At 35.6% G+C, this 25,297-nt stretch overlaps 1 protein-coding gene across 27 annotated transcripts in view; it reads right to left on the bottom strand.

Annotated features, from left to right (window-relative positions):
* Positions 1 to 25,297, bottom strand: part of LMO7 (LIM domain 7) — a 129,478-nt gene that overhangs the window by 14,662 nt on the left and 89,519 nt on the right. For 9 of the 27 annotated variants that reach the window (XM_068676252.1, XM_068676281.1, XM_068676334.1 and 6 more), the window contains 15 exons: positions 24,237 to 24,953; positions 22,758 to 22,787; positions 19,938 to 20,055; positions 18,767 to 18,909; positions 17,000 to 17,447; positions 15,904 to 16,227; positions 12,848 to 12,962; positions 8,390 to 8,551; positions 6,805 to 6,989; positions 6,094 to 6,154; positions 4,998 to 5,054; positions 3,086 to 3,111; positions 2,690 to 2,794; positions 2,078 to 2,119; positions 1,089 to 1,181 (listed from right to left, as the gene is read on the bottom strand). In XM_068676252.1, the coding sequence (XP_068532353.1) occupies positions 1,089 to 1,181; positions 2,078 to 2,119; positions 2,690 to 2,794; positions 3,086 to 3,111; positions 4,998 to 5,054; positions 6,094 to 6,154; positions 6,805 to 6,989; positions 8,390 to 8,551; positions 12,848 to 12,962; positions 15,904 to 16,227; positions 17,000 to 17,447; positions 18,767 to 18,909; positions 19,938 to 20,055; positions 22,758 to 22,787; positions 24,237 to 24,953 (2,626 nt within the window). Of the gene's footprint in view, positions 1 to 1,088; positions 1,182 to 2,077; positions 2,120 to 2,689; positions 2,795 to 3,085; positions 3,112 to 4,802; positions 4,845 to 4,997; positions 5,055 to 6,093; positions 6,155 to 6,804; positions 6,990 to 8,389; positions 8,552 to 12,847; positions 12,963 to 15,903; positions 16,228 to 16,999; positions 17,448 to 18,766; positions 18,910 to 19,937; positions 20,056 to 22,757; positions 22,788 to 24,236; positions 24,954 to 25,297 lie in introns of all 27 variants that reach the window. The other 18 variants (XM_068676286.1, XM_068676325.1, XM_068676379.1 and 15 more) reach the window with 12 other exon arrangements.

The following is a 25,297-nucleotide window of genomic DNA, read 5'->3' as shown; positions in this document are numbered from 1 at the left end:
CTCTTACATTTCATGCCACTCCATTTCCACTTAAATCCCCACCAGAAACAAGCTCTTTGTGACATCCAACATTTCTCCACAGTGTTTTGACTTCCAAGACCCACCTAAGAGAGCCATCATAAGTGGCTATCAGACCAATGTATTTCACATGAATCATCATGTGGAGGAAATTTCATCCTCCTACGTTCTAGTGCCATTTGAAAGTCAAGCCTCAGACTTACCACTCTAAAACTTATCTCAAACACAAAACAAGATCTTTCAGTGGTCAAAATAAGTTTTAATGGCAAAGAGTATTTGTTCTCTTCAAATTAAGGACTGGTCCATTCAAATTTCTTATAATTAAAAAAAATTTTTTTTACACTCTCATACAGCGAAGTTCTTTAACAGCTCAAAGAATTTTCTCCAATTTGAAGTCCTAAGATTTTAGGAGTCTTCATGTTCATAACCATATAAACACAACTGATCCAGCTGAGATGCTGGAAGTTGCACTCATGTAGCAATAGAGATCTCACACCTTCCATGCTCAACAAAAAACCTGTACATCTTCTCAAAAACAACAGACACAATAGTAGGCAGCTATAGAAACTACACACACTCAAAGTTTTAAAATATATGATAGCAAAATTGAATATGATTTGATATGTACATTTTCCAGAGATAGAACAAACTAGGTGCTATTAACAAGCCAGAATATTACAAACGTGCCTAACGAATCATTGAAGCAGAATTTCAAAGGTAAAATTAGGAGGTAAGTATTATACAATAAATGTGACCATTTCATTCTCATCACAATAGTTCCTACGTGCTATAACATTATGCCAATCTCTCTTGCCTTAGTTATCTAACCATGATGACAAAAAGTCGAATTCAACAGGTCTCAGAACACCGCATTTCCTCTTTCCTTTCCATCTTCGCAACCTCTTTCTACCAAGTTATAGACAATTTTATTTTTGGACCATTTCTTTTCCAAACCAAGATAAGTGACATAAAATAACTACATGCCCGTTTACGTGTTTCTAATAGAAACAAACAAACCTATGAAACCATGAAGCTTATCAGTCAGAAGTGAACCCATATTCATAGTTTACCTCATCCAAATACTTGGAGTTCTCTCTTTCAGCTTCTTGCTTAGCTCGCAGCCATTCTTCCCTCAGTTTTTCTTGTTCTCGTTTGTATTTCTCCTGTTAGGTTAGATTGAAGTGATACAAATAAATAAGAAACTTGGTTTACTTGCATTAAAATGTACTACTCTAATTTAATTTATTTTGTAAAAGACCAGAGTGGTAAAAACATGCTTGATTTCCATCAGGACATCAGGTGTGACGAAAGTGAATGATATCCTCTCAAATACAATCAAAAGGAGTTCAGTCATTGATTTCAGAGAAGCCAGGCTTCTTGTATGCTAACCTAACAACTGACCTCACATCCGTTACATTCCCTTTCTTTACAGTTCAGTTCCAAACTGAAAAAATACCAGCTATCTGAAGTATTTATTGGAAGACAGTACTCATATTTAACTTGGAACTGGACACAGTAATATGATAAAGTCATTACTAAGTTAAATATGAGGCAGTAATTTGGTTTCAGCAAGAACATTTGGTCTTTTGGAAGCTTATCCTAACAAAAGACAATTTTTGGACCTCTAATTTTGTCCTATGACTAGATTTAGTATGAAATCAAAGCAGTGTTTTAAGACATTATTTAAGGTACTCAATAAATATTTTGGTGGTTTTGTCCGTCACTCCCTCAGTCTTGGGGAAAACAAAATATGTAACATTAAATATTTTCCTTCTAAGGTTTTAGTTGTTTGTTTGTTTTTTGTTTGTTTGTGGTTTTTTGTTTTGTTTTGTTTTCTCTCCTCTCTCTTTCTTTCTCGCTCGCCTGGAAATAAACAAAGACTGGCTTATGTTCCTTGCTCTGTTATTTAAAAAAATCATTACTGGGATCATCGGGAAGAGGAACAACATTATGACTCAAGACAAATTTAGTTTTTCAGGTGGCAAAAAAAGGAAAAGGGAAAATAAAAGCAAAAGCAGAGGGATCAGATTGGTCTCAAAAAAGGGAAGACAAGTTTTACATTTTTCAAAGCCATCTCTCCACATGTCAAATTGTACACCAACTGTAAAAGAGACCACAAATATGTTTAGAAGGGCACAACTCTCCTGCCTCATAGGAGTTTGCAAGTTAAAAAGGAATAATAAAAGCCAAAACATTAAGAAAAAAACAACACAGAGCAATTAAGTTTTGCTTTGTCATTGAGATTTACTGCTGAATGCCTAAATTTTATTAACACTGCTTGTACAGAGTAAATGACATCTCTGTCACCTGGTTATCAAGAAACTCATTCTAGAGAAAGTTTTCTTACAAAAAAAAATCATATTCAAAAGTGATGACCTAAGTGGTCTTTGCTTGTAACTTCCCCCCCCCCCCCCCGGTAAGAGCAAACCAGCCTTCTGATGACTGAGCACTTCTGGCTGTAGTGAATATACAAGTCTGGCTTTGATTTCATGAAGCTCACTAATGCATTTACCTCTTTTTTGCTAATAATTGCTAGTATCTTCTATTGTACAGCCCATCAAATGTATCTAAAAGTCCTCTTCAGCAATCAAAGAAGAGTTACAGAAATCAAGAAGCGTTTTCTTCCCTAATAGTTAACAGTTAATCCTATGATCATGAAGATTAACTATACCTGCAGTAAACGATCCTGCTCCTTTTGCCATTTTTCCTGTCGTTTTCGTTCTTCCTCTTGATCCCAAACCCGACGATTTGAAGCAGTAATGGATGGGACTGGGAGCTAATACAGCATGGAAATGAATGAATGTTATCATCCTACACATAATCAATGCTACATTTAAAAAGAGAAATAAAAGCCATTACAAATGCTATAGCTTTAGAATGACAAGAACCTAAATCAACTTCTTCAAAGGGACAGTAAGTAACCATTTTCTTAGACATTAAAAAAAGTCTTAGAGCTCTCTGATTTGATTGGAATTTTAAGGCAGTGTAAAAAAGCAATGGAAAGCTGCGGGCTTCTTGAAAAGACAAGTATTATACAGCTCATTAGTTATCTGTAAACAGTACTTACATCAGGCAGTGCAGGCTCCGGGCCACCTGTGGGATTTGCAAGTAGAAGGCAAAACAAAACAAACACACAAAAAATAAAATTATTAGAAAGAAGCATACTAACTACCTTAAGACTTGCTCACTACTTTAACACTTCCTCAGGTGTGGAAAGTCTGAACTTCAGACTAAATTTTTACTTCCTTAGTAAGCCATGCTTGTAGCATTTGACCCTACTTCACTTACTTGAGGTCAGAATTTATTAGGTGCTTTCAACTAACGTGTGCAACACTTTAAAAGCTTTACATGCTTACAGGTGCTATCAGCATTTGTTTGAAATGGCAGTACCTCTCCCACTGTGGCAAAACAGAAGCTTCTTGCTGCAGTTTTCCTATTGTTATCGCGAAAACCAACTGTTAGCATGCCAGATGCTCAGAATGTTGCTCTGGTGTACAGCAGCTACTCACCTAATAACCTTGGCATGAACCAAGAGCAATAGGCAACTTCTACATCATGAAACTGTGCTTTTTACCTTTGCACCTGCTTTCCCTTTCCTACTCTGCAAAGCATACTTTAATTTGGTGAGCTCGTCACCATTTACCACAAGCTTTATGCTCTCTGAGGCTATCATGCTTGATCACAGCTTGTACCAAAACAATGATTAAAAAATAAACCCTACATATTCACAATTTTGTCTTCATTATCAGACCAGAACAGCCGCAGTAACAACAGGACAAATAGAATTGATCTCCTGTGCAGTTGCACCGGGAGAGATTAAAGGCAGACATAAGCTGTAGCTATTTTGCTCCTCTCTTTTCTCACACCTGTAAGCTTATGCTGGCCTGCACAGATTTAAAAAAGAAAATTCTTCTATAACCTTGTAATGTCAAAATTCCCAAAGTTAAAAATGACCAGAAGTACACTGAGTGTACACTCCAGAAATACACCCTTCTCTTCCCCCTCAAGCAAAAATTCATCAAAAGAAAACCAAATTTCACAGCCAGCCTTAAAAAAAAAAAAAAAAAAAAAAAAAAGCAGAGGGGAAGCCATCAAAAAAATACCACCTTATAACAGATACAGTAAGCAAACAGAACCACAAACACAGATATATGCTGTGGCACTTCACGTATCACTTCTCAAAAAATAAAAGGGCACACAACCAGGAGAATAAGTCTTAGCTCCGCTCAAATCACTGGCCAAATTCACACTGGACTTCCAGCAGGCCACAATTTCACTCTTTCAGGCTACAGCAAAACAGCAAGGCATATATAGTCTAAAGACAGCATTAGACATACATTAGTGGAAGTATGCAAGTTGTGACATGCAGAACACCAAAAAGCAACCTACAAAACCAGAACTGAGAGCCTCATTTATTTATTTATTTTTGCCTTTAAAAGCTAGCAGATTCAATTCAAAATTTGTATTGGTCTTCTCAGGATCTAGTGACTTCACCACATAGTGGAAGACCAGCCACAACTGTTTTCCATTGATTTAGAATGTATAGAGAGCTGCAATTCAAAATAATAAAATGCTTTACTCTGAATTTGAGTTTAACAGCTGTTTGAACTCTGCAATAAGCTTCTACTGGAATGTTCAACATTATTTTGTTTTGTAGGTAGCAGTAAACCTGAACAGCAAGTGCTATCCCTCTTACTCCTATCCAGTGGAGAAAAAAAAAAAAGGAATATGAACAATACAAAAGATTTAAATAGCTATAGATAGAACACACAAAGACCCATTACCACAAAGGTAGACCCATGAATTGTAAGAATAACCTGATGACCCTGGGGAAAGAAGGGAAATGAATTATGTTGCTTTGTCATAACTGCAGCAAACAATGCTGAAGAGGCAGAGTACCCAGCACCAGACTTGTTAAGAAGAGTGTGCAACAGGAACATTTTCATGGAAGTACATGAAATGTTAGCTCTTTGGTTTACCTTGTTCAAAAAATTGTGACCGTCTTTTTAAGTTTTTCAAAGAAATTGGTTCAGATGCTATTTGAAAGATACAAAGAATACAGACAAGTCAATGAGGTGCTGTTTTGTTTTTCTTTCAAATGACTATCACCACTGGATAACAAAAGTTTGTTACACCTCCAGTCTACGGACATGTCACAAAAAAAAAAAGCCCCTGAAATAAAGGAAAACCTAATATTTCATAGCAATAAATACAGTTTTTAGTAGGTTACATCATATACTGATTAGTATTTAATTTTATCACTGACACTGTTCAACTTTAACAACAGTACAAGCATCAAACTCAGACTCAGATTCTTCCTGTCTAATTTCAGCCACCTTGACTGAGATGCCAAATTAGGCTAAGGAGTCTAATCACCATTTAACGTCATCGGAAAGGCATCTCCAGAGGACAACTTATCTCTTGGGGGATACTTTTGTATATCACCAGGCACATGCAAGATAAAATGAAATACAGAGTTCCCATTTAAGGCTTACTGTTCCATTTGGAAGTGTAAATACCTGGTTTCTCTCACTGTCATCAAGTAAGATAATAATTGTTCATAGCATCATAAGTAATTATTGTTCATGCCAGAACCATCAATATCAATTTGTCAGGAACACAACTAAAAGTAGTAATAAAACAACCACAGCTTTCTCCCTTAACGTCACAACTAAAACAGAAAAGAAAAGGGATACTCTCTACATTTTTTTCCTGGGCAGTGAAATAAACTGATACTCATACTGATCCAGTCTCCACACAATTCAGTAGCAATTATAACAAATTCTGCACCTCCTCTTTCTCTTTCATCCCTACTCTACATTAAGTTTACAACCACTAATGCTGAGACAGGGGATTTGTCACTGCTTTGTTGTCAGTTCTCCAACTGTTTAGCACGTCAAGGAAGCAAACTACACCCAGTTTGGATGCAATTAGATCTCTGTGATACCTGTCTAGTTTTTAGTTCATTAAGGTCTCACTTAGCCCACTATATAAAGCTTGCAATAATTACAGGTTTAGTATCTGTGCTTGTTCCAAACCCATACAATTAGAAGATGAAAAGCAATGGTAGTTTACCTCTTTGTTCATTAGATCCAAGGTCTCCTTGCATTCCATTTATCAACTTTGTTTCCGTACCCTAAAAAATAAGAGATACAGGACTCAAATTCATTAGACTTGTGGAAGTTGATCCAATTAAACTTCTCCCCTGACAGGAGCTGTGTATCATGAAACATTTGATTTCAAAATATTAGAAATTCCACAGGAGGATATGAAAACTAACTAAAACTTCTTGAGTATATTATATGATAAAATGACTGGAGGCATTTGTGGGGATTAGTAACAGGCTGTGAATTGGTAGCTGAAGTAAAAAACATTAGTTTGCAAGAAAATGCCAGGAGATAAGACCTTCCTATTTCAGCTCCTGGGCAGGCAGGTTGGGAGATATTTGCAGGTAATTTGAAAGAACATAACTGCTGTTGCTTTGGACTGCAACATTCATTTACTCTAATGATGGAGGTTATATGCTTTTCTAAAGAATAAGCAATGTACACACCTCAGCTAACTCAGTCTTTAAATATTTTAATATTTTTCATAGTCTTTAGAGCACCGTATATATCTTACTACCTAGTTATATCTCCATATTTGCAGTAATCTTTATGTTCCTAAAAATAAGCAATGCAAGTTAAGAAAAAGAGGTTTTCTTCCTCTCCATCCTTCCCCTTATCAAGGCAATCAATTTTCACTTCTCCTCCCCAACATCCCACAACTGTTCAAAAATATACTCACAGAACTCTGAAGACTGCTGGAGAATTCTCTTTTTGATGATATGGTTGAAACATTTGAAACACATTCTCCGGAAGTTGCATCAATCCATTTATTTTCAGATGTACCTATAATGTTGGTACCCATACTGGTGAGATTGAGGATTTTATGCCTTACATGTGGCAGGGAAGGCTGGTCTTTGCCCCAGTCTTTTGGTATGTGGAGATCAAGAAATTAACGTAGACAGTAACGTCAAAGAACAGAACAACACTTAGCGAAAACACATTAAAATAACACAAGAGACACAAACAAAGAACAAAGACGGAGAGACGCAAATCAGGTAGAATTTGTGGAGACAGGAAAAGGGGCTTTTACGAGCAGACCGCCTTCCCCAAAAATACAAGTGTTAGTCAGAAGCCACAAGTTTGCCAGGTATTTTGTTAACATGGACTATAGCAGCTCAACATTAGAGAGTAATTAGTATTAATTGAAAACTATTTCATCAGCATTAGTAATGATCAAGAGAATTCTTTCAACTTTACTCACACAAGGTAATATTTCAATCACACACTATTCAGGGAAGTGTCATTTTCACATCCAAGATACTCAGGAAACACATAGGGCAACAATAAAAAAAAAGGAGGGGTAGTCTGAACTAGAAAAAAATTATGAGGGGAAGAAAAAATCAACATCCTCGCTCAGCCTCCATAATTCTCCCCATCCCCAATTCCCTCCAGTTTATTCAATGAACTCTCCAATAGTTTTTCACTTTTCATTTTTGCTAGGTCCTGTAGAAATCATGATTTGTTTTGTGTCTCTTCCCCAATCAATTGTTTTCTTTTTTTTTCTCCACTTGCTGTTAAATTTTTCTACCCAGCATCCCACTAAAATAATGTTTTGTCATTATACTCTCAAATAAGTCACTGATCACTCTCCCAATTCTGTAAAAGTTATTTCATGATTTTGAAAGGGTATCCTGATCAGACCCATGGCAAGCCCAGAGACTAAACAAGGCCTTCAGCTGGGATGGAAATCCTCACTAGCTAGAATAGGTACTACCATTCTGTTGAGATTACAGCATCACAATATTTGGGTAAATGTTTAAAATCATAGTAGAGAAGAGCTATATCAACCACAAGCTCATACACCAGCAAAAACCCTTCATGAAGGTAAACAGGCAAGATTCTCCTTTACTGAAGAAAGGAACTGCTGCTGTTTCAGGGACAGAGGCTCCAAACTTGACTATCTTCTAGAGACTAGCCCCTCTTTGTTTTTGTGGTATGGCAAGAAATGAACATTTTATATTTCCTTGTGTGTTGGTTGTACATTTTATTTGTTTATTCAGCTGTGTGTTCTGTTAAAAGCAGGCCAGAGCACTGGACAGAGGTAAGTTCAATGTTTAGTAGACTTGCTTGCCACAACATTTCTAATGCACAAGGAGTTAAAAAAGCCAAGCTGTGTTAAAATGCAACACACGTTAGCAAACTACTTAGCTCAGATACATGTTACTTCTGTAAGGGTAATAAGGACTCTCAGCTGTCAGGTACAGCAGAGAGGAAGCTTATTTGCCTTACAGAGCATACTGTATCTGCCCTACCAAACAACTCACCATTCTTTCCATATCGTCTAACATCCATGACCAGGTTTCCAGTTTCTAGTGCTCTGTTGATGGCTTCTTCCCACTGACTATAGTCCATATGTGAAACCTTTGTGCCGTTGATAGCAATGATCTCATCATCTACATGCAGCTGAGAAAGTTTTGCAGGGCTACCTGCAGAAAACAGAAGGAAAAAAAAATATCTTTTAACAGTTATTTATTTTTAACCACAGCTGTTACTGAGGGAATAAAGTAGCAATTCATACAGAGAAATGCTTATTAGTGGATATTCAGAAAATCTTGAAAAAAAATGACAGTACTGTGAATATAAGGTCAGTAACATCAGTTAATATTAGAGTAGCATTGAACTTCGAAACATAAAAATGACAAACGTTAGTCTTTGGGGTTTTCAAGCATCCACATTTAATAAACAGGCTCTTGTTATCCCTCTTCTGCCTTTCTTAAAGAGAGAGGCAGCACCACTGTCTGTAGCCAACAATTAGCTGAAGTTCAGACAATGTTTGGGTAATCCTCCTATTTGCCCAAAAATATACTCCATTTAGTTAATTCCAGTATAAGATGACTTCCTCATTCTTATTTACATTTTATGGGCTCTATTGACAAGAGTATGCTGTTATGTTGCTTTGCTAACAATATTTTATAGCTCTGAGTTGAGTGGCAATTGGTCTCACTCAAGGTATAGCTAGGTGCTGTCCAGATAGAATTCTCTGAATTGTATTTATTTTACCAGTGCCTACAAATCAATTAAGAGTAAATTTTATTGCCATTTGGACTTTGGATTTTAATGATATTTTGCAAGACAGGCTGCACTTTATACTCTTTTTCACTTATTACTATGTGCTGGCTGGTGATCTTAGCAGCCTAAGGACAGAGTGCCTACAGGACTAGGACTAGTGAGTGGCCCCTCCTCCCCACAAACTTTTTTAATTCAGAAAATGGGTGAGTTGAGAAGCTCAAACTTCCTTACATATAATTTTATGAATTATGTCTGAATTGTTCTTCCATTAAGAGTAATTCCCTTAGCAGAAGGACCACATTTTCACTTTCTTTTTTCTAAAGATTGCAAAATAAATTCTTATGTTAATAACATCAAACTAATTTGAATTACACAACGGAAACTTTTTCCAGATTAAGTCAAGAAATGCACACATCTTTTTTTAAAATATACCAAGGACAATGCTATATTTCATTATCGTAAACAGATGTGGACAAACATGACAGAAGAAATTTAGACATCATATGCTTCATTCTAACCTTCTGATTCACTAGAACAATGCTGTTACAAGTCTGGATCTAAGGATTCAAATAGCTCTTAAATTTCCTGGATTTTAAGTAAATTAAGTAACAAAGAAGAGCTATGCTTCCTATATTATACCAAGCAGTGATCCTTCGCGTTCACAAAAAAATGGCACTACCATGTTGGAAGAGCTTAGATTCATATTCTGTTTTTCTGCATTCCTAAGATATGGACTGATATTCCATTAGAAGTTACCAGCAAATCTTTTAAAACACACTAAATACTTTTAAGTAATGTTAAAAAGAAGAAACAAACAAACAAACAACAACAAAAATACACAAGTTTTCATTTGGAGGAAAAAAGCATGGGCAACAGCTAAACTGAAAAAAAAAAAGCATCTCCTTAGAGCCAGGAAGATGTCAAAGAATTAATAGATTTGAAGATCAAATTGAATGTACCATCAACAATACTATCAAAGTTGCTAATATTGAAGTCACTACTTGCAACATTTTATAAACGTTTGTAAGTGTCTTTTGTGACAGTTTAAGATTTTTTGTACCATATAGTTTGAACACATACATGGAACTTTATACTCATTGTACAGAGAATGCTACAGACTCAGAGACACTGGAACTGTTTTGTGTTGTGACAAGATGAGCACTAGGAACCAAGCGGTGGTCATTTTACTCAAATAATTCAGTTGGGATGACATTCAGCTCAGAGAAATACCTCTGGGTTACCAACTCATGTTTTAGGAAAGGAAGGAATTTTAAGATGGCATAGTTCTTCCCATAATATCACCAGAAAAATATATGCAGACCACACCACAACCATTCAGATTTGAACAAACAGCAGTGGTCTCCAAATTGCAAATGTACTTAACACGTTCAGGAAAAATTACACTGCACAATTTTTGTCATGTAACTTTGCTGGCTAGCCTTCCTACGCTGCCTTTGCAGTCTGTGAATGAAAGGGCTTCTCAGGAGTGCAAGCTAAACCACCTATATTGACTGGGCTTTTGCTCCAATTCAACCTTAGAGAAGTCTGCAGAGATTAGCTGGCTATTCAGGTTCCTAGAGCTGTATGGTGCCAAACACCTTCCTTGAAGTCCTCCAAAAGCATAGAACTTAGTGATAATTTCTTGTCATGAGTATAGAGGATTTAGCTTAAATTACATTTAAAAATATATATAAAAAAAGAAAAAACACAGTATGGCTGTTTTACATAAATTTCACTGAAGGTAGAGGATTTTTTCTTAGCCCTCTCAAAAGGAGACCAAACAAACAAAAGAAAACTGACAAATGCAAAATAATATTTCTCACTCATTTTCCATCCACATTTATGTCTCTCTAACCTACCTGTTGTTACTACAGCAAATACCCACTTGTACTCTTAGAAAATAATTAAAACATGTAGGAAGTGGAACAAATTTACTTCATCTTACATGCCTGTGAGTGTTCAGTCACACACCTGTACATTCCTACATCAATGCAACCTCAAAAATCAATTGCAAATGGGGCAACATATGGCAGGTGAACACAATACAGTGGTTATAAATGGAGACATGGAATGTTCTGACGCGGATATATAGGAAGAAGTTTCTCCAAGAGGAGAAACGCATTAGAGTAGACGGCACAGAGAAGCTGTGTAGTCTCCATCCTTGGTCTCAAAACCAACTACGTAAGGCCTTGAGCTCTGGTATGAATTCAGTTCTGACACTTCTTTGAGCAGTGGATTGCTCTAGGTCCTAAGGACCCCTTCCAGTCTGAATTGTCCTATATCTTATTTTTAAAAATAGAAAACAACATTCAGTAGCCCTCAGCTGAAGGCATATCTAACTCTTCAATGAGCTGTCTACCTCCTTCATCTTTCATTCCTTTAAAGGAAATTATAGCTATCACATAAGGACACAAGTCAATTACTGAAAAAGATGTTAAACATGCTAGAAATAATACCAATATATAAGCCACCAAAACCTCGTCATTTTGTCTTTATTCTTTGCATCCTTCATTGTGAGAATGATAATACAGCATAACCCAGGTAACAGCTACAAGGCAATGACTTTCTTGCCTACAGAACCAAGGCACAGAGTTCATTTGGAACTTTGTGAATGACAATTAGAAACACCCGGTATCCCCAGGTTTCTCATTTACAGCTGGCAGTGCAGAAAGATAGTCCTTTGCCCCCCAGTAACAAAGTTAAACCAGAAGCCTAGCAACAGGTTATGTAAATTAAGTTATTCTTCACACAAACTAATTATTAATGGTCATAATCTAATTATGAAAAGTACTCAGCTACAATGAAGAGAGCTATAAATTGACTTTAAAACAAAAATCAAGGCTGCCACGTAAGTACAGTTAAATGGTATATTTTCCTCTCTGGAAAGAATAATGAAGGGCTAACTAAATGAGGAATTTCCAGTTATTACTCTTTTCTCAAAATGAACTCATATTTGATGTAAGAAAGGGGACAATATATATCATATTAAATATAATCAAGTATTTCTGACAATGTGAGAGATCACTGTTCAGAGAATAGGTACTACATGCGATTTACTTGTTGATTTTGCACTTTTAGTTTCTGTTTTTTACTCAAGAAAACTGAGCTTGTTCTCTGCAGGAGACTATTAAAGCTTAGAAATGCTTCTATACGCTTTATTTCAACACAAAAACTTTTGTTTTTCCTCAATACTAACACATCTGAAAAAAATGCACTGGTAATCAACTAAGAAATTGCAATTGCCTAAAAATATTAACTGTCTCCAAAAATACAAGAGACTAAGAAAGGTAAAATCAAAGTAAAAATATTAATGTCTAGCAAAGTTTGAATTCATGTTTTATAAACACATGAACTCCTTTAAAATAAGGTGAAGGGAAAAACCTCGATGTCAAAAACCTGCATGTACGCTTTACTACTGTTCTGTACGAGAGTTGATAAACCCTTGACTAATCATATTTATAGTTTTTCAGTAGTCATAGGAACATTCTTGATTAGGAAAATGCTTTTTAGTATTTCTGAATTAAATCCATTCAAAGAGATTATGATTCACAGAAATACAATAGTAAACAAAATATTTTTTTTTTCAGTTGTCTACCTGATTATTATTATTATTTTTAATGTTCCCAATACCCTTTATGGTAAATATCTTACTTTAGAAGCCTCTGCAAACTAGATACAAGAACAAAAGTTTGTACACTTAAATGCACATTTACCTTCTTCGACTGTTTGTACAAAGGCCCCTGATGAAGTCCAATTTGTTGTAAACCCGAAGTCGCGACTGTGGCCAGGTCTCTGGTTTACATTGATTCTCAATTCACTGTACTGTTCCTGAAAAATAAAACATGACACTACAGTATCTGGTATCACGGCAATCTAAATGAGGGAAAGTTTATCCACTAAATAAGCAAGGCTACTCACAATGCGCACTTTAATCATCTATTATTAGCATCACCAACAAAGGAAGCATCATTGAACTTTGTTAACTAACTAGTTTGTTTTATATTCAAAGGTGTGTTTTCAGTGTACTTTTATATTTTGGCTATACATATAACATACTTAGCCATGCATTTTTTCTAATTTAAATATTTCATGAAGTGATGCTACAAGATGTAACGTGTTTGAGGAAACAAACCCTAAATGGGTCATCATGGACAGCCTTGTGAATTTGTAAAATCCAGTGCCTCCTGACCAATCGTCATTCAAAAAGGAACATGAAGAAAAACAGCAACAACAAAACAAATAACTAATTCAATTTTACTTTTTCTTCCACATACTACAAAAGTCATCATCAGTTTCCTTTGCAGGCTCAATGCTGCAACTAGGTTTTCTTGGGTGAACAATCACGTTTTCTGTTTTGTGGAAATATTACTAGTTTCCTATGTATTTTGTAATGGAGGCCTTAGATAAAAATAATCCCAGAATTAACTAGAATCCAGTTTTTCCATTCTAGAAGGCTTTCAAAATCAGAATGAAACCCTACATTTACATTTTAAACTACAGAAATATTTGATTTGGAATACATTTTGGAACACCTGCTTTCAATCTCACAATATATTATGAACATGTGGTGCACACATTAACATTCTAATGTGAACTCATTAAAAAACAATTAAAATACTCAAATGCATGTTATTCACTTCATTATAATGGAATTGATACTGTTATAAAAGGAAAAAAATAAGAGACTTCTGTCAAACACTTGAAATAGATATATTCCAGTAATGTTGCATGGAGGAAACCCCACATGCTTATATGTGCACTAAACATACATCTACATTTTAGCTCCCCAGCAAACCAGTGCTCTGAAGGGTGGGATTCATTTTCCCTAACTGCAAATATTTAGAAATTCAGGTATGTAAGCCAATTCCCCAGAAGTCCTATCCTGGTCAAAGAACACAATGAGCTGCTTTACAAGTAGAAGTAGGTAGCTGGCTTCTCAGGGCAGGAAGCAGCCAGAGGAGTCTTTAGCAGTACCCAGGCATTGGGTCCAGAGGACAACAGTATTGCAAGGGAGCATCCCTTCATTTCTCCCTGTGTTACACAGACATGTTCCTGACCAAACTCTCCCAGTCAGAGCCCATGGTAGAAACTAAAACAGATCCTTAGTTGAAATATTTTCCACACTGAAACAGACTTTTTTCTATTCATCCCACCTCCTTAGGTGAGTAACAGTACTTTAAAAGTTATTCCACTAATAGGTTAGCACATACATAGAAAGCTTCTGAATTTGATTGTGTTCCTGGAAATCGCAATCATCAGTATTTTTTATTTCCGCCATCCCAAACCAATTATTTTTTAAACCTACCTTGTGAAAGGAGTAATGCAATTTTGTACCTGTCTAAATTACGAAGCTCAGTGTAGTCTCCAAAACATTTAGTACTCTACAAATCTGGTGTTATTACTGTGATGACTAGTGAACTATCAATTGGTCAGCTCTGGTAATGATTTACAAACATATCAAATAGAACTTGCATTCTTTAAATTAATAGTTTGTTTGATGGACCACACAAGTGATTTTTTTTTTTTTTTTATTATTTAAACACTTTCCTCATTTACAAGCAGGACAGTTTATAACTTGGTGACCAATTAGAGAAAAATAGAATCTAGTATGCTTTGCTCTCATTTGGCTCACCTGAAGGGAAACAAAAGGACCTATATCTAATTTATGTTTACACTGATTAGAATAGCAGCTCCTCTGCCTGTTTTTGCTACAATACAGAAAAAGGATCATAATTTCTTTGCTTATACAATGATCACAGTTTCAAAAAGTTATAATAATTTCATTGCAATAGCTAAGGAGTTATCAGCAGTATTAAACTGAAATGTGTTACTTTCTCACAGGTGATTAGGAAGAAGAATGAATCAAAATTACTGAATACATAAAAAAGATGGTGTGTGAAGTGATTTCATCTATCAGCATCCAAAGATTTTTTTTTTTTTTTATTGTCTTCACTCAAGCTACTGACAACTAACTTGTACAGCAGTGTCAGGAATGCAAAGTATTCACCTTTTAACATGTCAAGGGGTATAAACCACGTCATTACATATTGCAGAAAGGTGGTGGCAGCTAAAGCTATTGCTACTCATTTTTTACATGTGAAACATGAGATAAATTGAAAGAAATAGCACTTGATGTATTTTTCCAAGGTGCTGAAAGAACACTCAAAAAACAGCTTCTGGATAAGCACATACACAAGAAGATGGTAATTTCTTTTTAAATTCATTAGTATGAATACCAAGTAGAATAACTTCAAGTACATAATTACAAAACCCAAAAAGGCTTAAGCCACAACTAATGGAAAAAAAGGATATTGTGATATTAATGTATAAGGTTGACATTTGAAAAACTGATCTTTATTTTCCACCAGCAATTTAAAAGTGCAAATGAATGCTACAGCAGCTCAGAACATTCATCTAATTGACATTCCTGATTGTACGCACAAAGTGCTGATTGGGAGAATACCAGAAGCCTCACAAACATCAAATTAAATATTTAGAGTATCTACTTTGAATTTGATTTCTAAATAAAAGCATGAGAGAGAGAGAGAGAAAGAGAGAGGAAGAGAGAGGATTCAAAGATCCATATATACATTCTTTCCTAATGCTCTCTTTCCCCAGAATTAAATCAAACATAATAGGAGTTCTTCAAGTTGATTTCTTACCACTAAGGAATACATCTATGAGGTCTTGCATGGGATTTTTATTTATTTATTTGTTGACTCTGCTGCAGCATTCAGTTACGCTAAGCAGTTATGACTTCCACACTTACCAGGGATTTTGAATCCTCATGCTCTGGCAGACTCACATTTTCTGCAGAAGATGTAAGTGAAACAGAATCAGGAGGAGAGCAATATTCTGGTTTCAGAATACTGCCTATGGCATCTTGGTCTTGGGGTTTTACAGGTAATGTCAAACTAGGAGTAGGTGTTGTCTTAATACCTTTTTCCTCCTCCTTCTCCTCACCTCTACTTCCATGTACACTGACAGAGAGAGAGTATGAAGAGTCTGGTAGTGAAAATGAACTGCTAGTTAACAAAGTTTGAGTTCTTTTAGCTTTTTCCACTTCTCCATTGTATTTCTGGGTATCATCCATCTAGGACAAAAATAAAAGTTTGGTAAATATGTGCTTTAAAAAAATCCTTTATTTTTCAGCAGCTTAAATATTTAACAAAGTACTCCCTTTCATGCAGCTTCTAGTCACTGTACCCATTACTAATTACCCACTAAAAAAAAAGCAGCAAGACTTTTATCTTAAAATACTTGCAGAATATATGGTATAGACTCATTAAAATAAATTTGTTAAAATGATCTCCTTAGAAAAATTTGCATGCTTCTCCTTTAAAAACTTGAGCCAGATAGGGATTTATGAAAAAGCTATGAAAAGCTACGTAATTATGGAAAAATCAATTTCTGCGTTCAGTGCTTTACTGAGCAGGCAAATTCTAGGCTGGAGTAAAGCTTTAATTTCAAACTCAGCAAAGCAGAAGAAATTTATATCACCTGAAAATTTGTCTTTAACAATTATGTTAAATTAGCTTCAGACAGTTACATCAAAGACAGGTTCTCTCTCTTCAGAGACATTTTTTTCATTTTTAATGTAAAATTTAATTTTAATTTAAAATTTTATTCTTCTTCCTTCGTAATAAGGAGGCATTAAAGATGATAAAGATTATTCTACAAAAAAAAAAATTAGACATTTCTACAAATGCCTTTAAATATAGAAACACAAAAATCTTACATGACAGAATCACTTGCTGTATTAATGCAGCCTTCATCAAACAAAAATAACATTTAAGCTCTACTGTTCACCCAGCTATACGAGACACCAAACATTTATAAACTTCAGGAACTAAAGAGAATTTTACCGTGAGTGACCGTGGAAGAGAGGAGATTCCTCTTGAGTGGACACCAAAAGGTCTTGGTGTAACCACGGATGTTAACCTGGAGGTATCGGTTTTCTGGTAACTTCTAGGGAGAGAAGCTGAAACCTGAGCTGACCCAGTTTGAGCATTCACTGAGTAGCGCGTAGACAAAAGAGACGAGCTCTGCTCTTCTGCCAGGCTCTTTGAGGGAGCAGGAGCTTCACGTGTGGCATAACTCTCCTGCTTTGGCAGATGATCCTTGCTCCTTTGAGCAGCAGACAGGCTTTTGCTGTCTTGAGTGCTATAGGAGGTTTCTTCTTCCAAAAGGTAATCTTTCACCACTGACCGTGTAGGAGGTTCTTTTTCTTCAGTAAACACATCATCGTTCAGTGAATACGTCCATCTGTGTTCATATTTTCTCTGCCTGTAGGAGTCTTGATCTCTATCCTCCCTATGGGGACAGACCTTATTAAAATCCCAAAGTGAACAGACAAACAGGTGCACCCTAGGTGTTTTAACTACTGATTTTTCAAGGCAGAGCATAAACTGAGAAACACACTTCTGGTAAGTAAAAAAATGAAATCACTTAAAATATATTAAAATATTAGTATTTTCAAGTCCACCTCCCCACCCACCCCTACTCCCACTTAGAACACTCAGGCATACTACTGCCATGTTATCAGGTTGCTACCATGACAGACACCATCTCTCTGCCAAGAAAATGATACAGCTATTCAAGTTACATATCTTCAGAATTTCAGATTTCATTGAGGAAAGAACGTGAGGAAGGTAGTCACACAACATTGCCTAAACTGTATATTCTCTTGATGTTTCTACTCTCTGAAAGTACTATACTGTCCTTTTATACAACGAATGACAGGGTGCCCTGAAGTTTAGATTTATTTCTTTATTTTTGGATTAATTCCCTTGCAAAAATAAACCACCGCAGGGATAGATAATCCTTAACATATGTATTATAATTTTTATTTATTTATTTATTTATTTTAAGATGTTGGCAATACTGGGCATTAAATAAAATTTGAATCCATATTTGTCTTAAAGTTGTTGTCCTCACAAGTACATCAAAAAAATTCTCAAAACATTATGTTTTGAGACCTACTTAAATTTCATTTATAAATACGTGCCATATGCATATTCCCTTCTTCACCTCAGCCGTATGCATTTAAACTTAAAAACAAACTTAAAAAAAATGACTGTCATCAGGAGATATGGTACTGCACTACTGTATTGAAACTTGACTCTCCAGAGAGAAGTTTGTTCTGTAAATACCCAGAGGAACAATAGGGGATACAAAGGAAATAAAGTAGAAGTTGACCGTTCTGTGATATACATAAAAATTCTGACTGTATTTATCCACTGTGGTCAAGAGAATAGCAAATTCAGTGTTAGAGGAAATAAATAGTTAAGTTGATCCAAGAATAAAAGAGGCAGTTAACTGGCTTAATTCTCTATTGTTTTAACCTCTTTAAATTGGATACAAATACTGACTTTGCAGTACATTTCTTCATGGTTTGAATAAAACATTTATAGAGCCAAACTGTTTATCATTCTATGAAAACAATGTATTAGCAGATCATATTCTGCCCTTTAATTGCCTAGATTTTTACTCTAGAATTTGGAACTAAAATTGTTGATATTTCTGAAAAATCAATTGCAACTTGCCAGTAAAAACTGCTCAAGGGAACTAAAAGAGAATTAAAATACTCAAATTTAAGTTCTACAATTTAAGACTCCCATTAGGGTCATTACCTTTCCTGCTCCATTTCTTTCAGGGACTTGCTGTTCCTATCAGAGACCTCAGAGGCTCTCCTTTCTATTTCTTCTCTTTCTTCTTTTTTCTTTTGCAATTCTGAAGTGAAGCTCTTTCTACGATTCTTCCATTTTGCTAGATCCTACAAGAATCACAAGAACAAAGAGAATGAGATTTTTTTCAAGACCTTGCACGTCTACAGAAGCATCCTATCTCAAGCAATCTGATGCCTTGATTTTACTTGCATGTCTGCATCAAGGCCACATTTTCATGCACCTTCCCCCAAGTGCTTTTATTTTCACCCCTTGACATTTTCAATTATTAATAATAGTTCACACAATGACAGATAGTTGAAAACAAATGTAAATGGCATGTGAATTTCTTTGTTGCAGGCTTTGGTGGTTTTTTTTTTTTTTCCTTCCCTCAAATCACCAGTATGTTAGACTGATATATTAGCTTGAGAATAAACATGCCTTAAAGTCTAAATTGAAAACATAAGAGATCAACTTCTATGCTTTGTTTATTTCTGTAAAACCACAATGTGAACTGGCAATCTTCTCCATGAAATACCAGAGCTGGGTTAAGAGAACTATTGAATATTGGAACTTCTATGAACTGCTTGCTTGGTGTTCTGTTGTTAATTTCAGCCTCTTGTTGGTAATCATTGCCAATCACAGATTTTAATTTAAGAAAAGTCTTCACATTACCTTATAATGCTGTGCAAAGTTATCATATCACTTTACAAGCTGAATTTAAGACAAAATTATTGGGAGATAGGAGCCTCAAGAATTTGCACAAGGAAATATTTCCTCCTCTTCTCCCAAAGGATCAAATTCTCAGACATTCCAATCACTTCACAAACAATATCCACAAATCTCAGGCATGTCAAATTGTGCCCCAACTATTATGTTCAGAGAACTCATGCCTAAAGGCTTTACTGTGACACCACAACAATACATACAAACCATATAAAAATATTAAAAATGATTACAGTTGACTTAAACAGACATCCTCCAAAACACTAGTAGTTGCATGGAATGCATAATTTTAAAGCATGATCCCATAAATTGCTGCACATATTCCCAAATCCAGTTTTCTAGGGGCACTGAACATTTGCAGCACCTTTCCCTTTAGCTGGGCATGTCAGGAGGAGTAAAAAGAAGTATTTACTTCTTGCCACTTCAGATCTTGTTCTTGCAGCTGTTCTTTTATCCTTTGCAGTTCTTCATAACGGATTTTGCGCATCGACTGCAGCTCCTCTGCACTGACATCATTCAAAGATTTACTCCTAGAAAGAAAAAGACTACTCAGCTTCATCATATCATAGCCATTTGTGCAAGTGAAACCTTCAACAGAGATTTATATTAGTACAACTGAATGTTCTTAAGTGTTATTTCAAACAGAGCAGGAAACATACGGGCAGCTGAATGAGCAAGCCTTGGACGGGACCTAGTGCCAGCACTGAAGTCAGTAGTTGCATATTTGGGCAAATAAAATCAGGTTAATTGAATAACCAGCTCCTCCTGCAGCAGCTCCATGCTGATGATTCACATTCAACTCCTCATGTCTACTACTTCTATTTGATTTTTTTACTCCATTTATTGACCTTGCCTGTTTCTTTTATATAAAAGCCATTGTGTGCCCCCCCTCAAATCCAAACTCCCATTATTTCACTTTTTCTCTCCAGCAACAGCCTCAGAATCACCTCCTATATTTTTCTTACTTAGGCCTATTCTAAAATCAAGTTAGTTATCAATGCACATTTCTAAAAGATAAAAGTGATTTACTGCTAAATACTCAGTTCAATCATGTTATAGACCTCACTAGTCTATATCACTCCTTTCCAAAATCTTCCTGACACTTTCAGTTGAAGCTAGGATTGCTAACACAGTCACCCTCTTGCTAATTTCTTCTACATATCAACAAGTTTTTCCATTAACTCCTACTCACTAGTTCACTGTAATCTCAATTCCTCAGAATACACTTTTCATGTCTCCCCCTCCCCTTTAATTCTATTCCTGTTATTTTCTCCTTTATTCATCCATATTGCAGTCTCTCTATTTAAGCATAACAGAACTTTTAGCTTGGGTAAAGAACAAGACTCCTGCTCAGATTGATCCTAAGCCTGTTAGGCATCAAGCAACACGCAGATTTTCCGTGTTGTAATAACACACTTTGTAATGTTTGGTGCCATGATAAAGGAAAGCTAGGCTTCTGATTTTTTTTTTTTTTATTATTATTTTTTTTTTTTCACAAAACGCTTTCATTTTTACTTATTTGTATAAAATTTAAGTGGTGGAGTTCTAGCAGGACTTGAAACCATAATGCTTCTCTGGTATGACAGAAAATTAGGTTAAAAACAAAAGTGATTCAGCACAAGGCCTTGCTCTAATCTCTTACATACCAAGAGCTCTGAACTAACAAACCAGTCTCTTTCACTTCCTCCCAAGAGGCCCGACTTACTTACATTGGTAACATAAGACTTTGGACTTCGGCCTCTGGAAAAAAAGGCCAAGGCATTAACTCATTATTCCTGTTTGCTTGTTTATTTTCTGAATGGGAAGAATGCCACATTTAACAAAAATTTTACAGACATTATTGCAGAAACTCTTTTTCTTGTGTAGCTCTCTCTCCTTTCTTCTTTTTTTTTTTTTCTTTTAATTGGCTAAGTTATATCACATGTAGAAAGGATTTTAAGTTAGCATCAAAACCATTCCAGATTCACTAAAGGAAACGTACATGATGGTTTCCTTTTCTTTCTCTTGAGTTTCTATATTTGCTAGGAAAATCTAGACCTAAATACAATATACCCTAAGAAAGGATATATTCACATATTCATACCAGCAAATAATATGTTAAATTCTAATCTTAGTTAAAAAAAATAAAATAAAAAAATAACTTGTGACTCAAGCCTCCTGAGTTTCCCTCCACTAATATCCAGAGCCTTCAGACACATTTCTTGCTTCTCCTAGCAGCATTTGTTCATTTACCAGCTTTTGGCTCAGGGTGAAAAAAAGAATATATAAATACAAATATATGTTCATATACATATGTTTACTTGCTTTTTCCCTCTTTGGAAAATATAGAGCACCATACACAACCAAGTACTTAATATGCCATCACACAGTAAATATTCCTCTGAGCCAGTAAGTTGTAAACAAGGCTACATAAGTTAACATGGCACTAACCAGTTTACTACTGAGGATTCAATAACTAGAAGTCCAAAAACTAACCATAAAGTGTTCAAAAAACTCATTGATGTTAAGAGAAACTACAGGTGAATAACCTCAAGAGTACACTTTCCATTTATTTATGCTTTTACTTTGGTTCAACTACCACCTTTTAAAAAGTATGTGCCTGCTTTAAAAAAAAAAAAAAAAAAAAAGAGAGAGAAAGTTAAGTAAAACAATTCTTTAAGTCCACTACCATCAGAATCAAAATATAAGATGTGAAGTAATAAATGCCAGGCCAAATGGATCTGACATTCATTTAAACTACCAGTGAAATGTATTAGCTTGTATATTTTATTCTGAGAGTTATTTGATACTGTATTACAACCTGCCCTATTTGAAAATGACAGATTTTCTATCATTTCCATGGTACATATGCATGTCATTAACTATTTTCAGAATTCTTACTGTGCAGTCTTTAAAATGAAATATTTACTAATCCTGCTTTACATTTCTGAATGTTTTAGAGCCTGATTTAAATACAGAACTCCAAATACTTCAGCTGGAATAGAATATCAGAGCTGACTTTCAAAATGCCTGATAACCATAACTGATATAATCTTAGATGCCAGAGAGGACTTTTGCCAGATGCATAGCTTTTAGTGTCTTACATTTGTTATGTAAATTGCTCAAGCACAAAACAACAAAGCAGCATGCACAAGTTGCTTTGAGCACAAGTTTTTAGCTGCTATGCATGCATGAAAATTTAAACAAGAGGCAAAAATAGTGTTACGATCTTTCAAGCTTTTACAAAACTTACCCTTGCTCATCAGAAAGCTTTTGAAACAGTCTGAGAAATTAGAAATCAAAAAAAAAAAAAAGAGAAAGATTCAGTATCTTGCTTGATATTCATAACAACATTCATACGATCAGTACACCAGCACTCTCACTAAGTGAATGGGAAACTGTGAAAGCTTGACGACCAGACAGCACGGAGTAGCACATCAGTGATCTGACACAAGTCAGAAGCACATCAGGACTTGCATGATGTGTAAGTCAGGCAGAAAACTGACAAAACAAGGCTGCCTGTAAGTTTCCAATGCTTCCAATTTAGAAATACTGCATGAATAGAGCCTTGTTTTAGTTCTGCATCACTTATTCCAGTGCTGTTAAACAGCACTCTTGGAAGATACTCATTTCAAGAAATGAAAATGAAGCCCAACTTGAATCCCAAAAAGAAGCCTGGCTTACGAAGGCTGTTTTCTTGTTTCCTTGTTAATTCAACCACCCCTGATGCTAAATGCTAGTAATACATGGAAAAGATAAATCTAAAAGGTCCTATGTACAACTTTACATATTAAGTGAAGAACCAAATACACTCAGCGTGATTCAAGAGGATTTTTAGTGTTCTTGAATATGAGCATTTTATTCTATTAATTCTGAAAATGTGAAATCTTTTCAAGCACTTCAGAAATATTTCTCAGTGAAGCTTGCATTTTGTTAACAGCATTAAGCTTAAAAATTAAATGTAAGGACATCAAAGGTTCAACTGGAACATAGAAGTGTCTTAGTCACAAATTAAGGATGCACAGCTGGTAGAACTGCAACTTGCAATGCCGTATTTTCAGAGCCAAAAAAACATACAAAACTCCGCCCTCCCACAGTAAGTACAAAACCTACAGGAGAGCTAGGGAGTAGTTAAAAAAAATAAAAAGACTTCAGTCACAGAAGAAAAAAAACTTTGGGTATACGAGGAAAGGATGTGTATTAATTAGGACTGTATGAAATATGAAAGCAAGGAAAACTGCTGGTAGAATAAATATGTCACAGTAGAATTTAAAATCATATGGACACACACCTTGCATGCACCATAACTTCAGATAGGCAAAAAAGAGCACTAATATTTTTTCAGTCATGAAATCATCTCATAATAGTGGCAAGTCATTTTACAAACAAGCATTTTTAAACTTAGGTGCAAGCAATAATTGCAGAATGCACATCTCTAGAATTTGTTATTAAAGCATTCATGTCATGAAATTTATATAAAACTGCGTCTGAAGGAATGATTATATATTTTCTCTAAAATTGCAACCTATAACTAAAAAAACATCATAATTTTTGTTGAAAATATGGTATTGCAGTCATGAGCTTCTAATGAAAGCAAATAAAAAGCCTGTCCAGGACGACACAAACAAATTGCAGATTTGCACTCTACGAATGGTTCAGCATAAGATGATGCTTTTCTGAATGGAAACAGTTCAATTAGCTCAAGCACAATCCGTGCAGGACACAACCTGACCTCTCCACCATCTGACGCTTCTTGTGTCTAACTTTGCTGGCCTCTCTGATTGCTTCCCACTTTTTCCAGTCTTCTTCACTGCACGGACCTGGGATAAAATTTACTGGCTGTGCATTGCTTCCCACTTTCCAAGATTCAATCTTGCGTGTCAGCATGTCATCCTTCTTATGTCGGGAAGACGGTGACAACACTCTGCCATTGCTCTTTCTGTCTTCTGATGTTGCACTCTTTTCAAGTAAACATAGAAATTTGGACCGTATTTCCTCAGGAAGACTCCAAGGATCAGGAAAGAGTGCAGGGTGATACTTGTCTGGAGCACCTGATAAAGGCACCTCTTTTTTCTGAGAGAGGATTTTACGAAAAATCATGTCATCCTTTTCCAAATCTGGAATTACAGTTTGGCCTTCTCTAGGCTGCAGAATTATTTCACCCTCTATAAGAGGCTCTTGCTCAGAGAATTTTTTAAAATACTGGGGGTCTTGGAGAACAACTTGATTCATATGGAAAGCCCCGGTTTTGCGAACAAACAAGTCATCATTTTCTAAATCTGGATACAGATACACATTTTCATTGTCGCCTTGGTCACATCCTGGTATAAAGGAAATATTCCTTCTACATTTTATGAGCCTAGGGCCAGAAGAAGGATCAACTTTGGTCTTCGTTTCAGAAGACAAGTAGTCAGAGTATTTTTGCAGGGCCTGAAGTAATGAAAACTGACTGAAGCATATAAAACAAAAGGAGGGAAGTAAAATATCATTAACTAAAAAAATACAAGCAGATCACAATGTATTCAGATATATGCTTGTTTTAGATTTGCAGTATTCCAAGCAGTACAGCTACACCATTTGGCATTCACCACCACTAACCAGAACACAGCACACGTCAACCAATGTAAAGGTAACATGACATACTGACCTGCTCAGAAACAGCACACTTGCATGCTCACACACAAAGCCTATGCAGCACGTTATGCTTTCACATTTACGTCTTTCAGAAGACCACCATCAACTTATGACTATATTTAAAAAAATAAAATTGTAATAGTAACAAAAAAGCGCGAC

The sequence above is a fragment of the Anas acuta genome, chromosome 1 (genome assembly GCF_963932015.1).
Source record: "Anas acuta chromosome 1, bAnaAcu1.1, whole genome shotgun sequence".
In the NCBI taxonomy this organism is placed as follows: Eukaryota; Metazoa; Chordata; class Aves; order Anseriformes; family Anatidae; genus Anas; species Anas acuta.
Note: the sequence above shows the minus strand (reverse complement) of the source record. Positions and strands in the feature narration are given on the sequence as shown.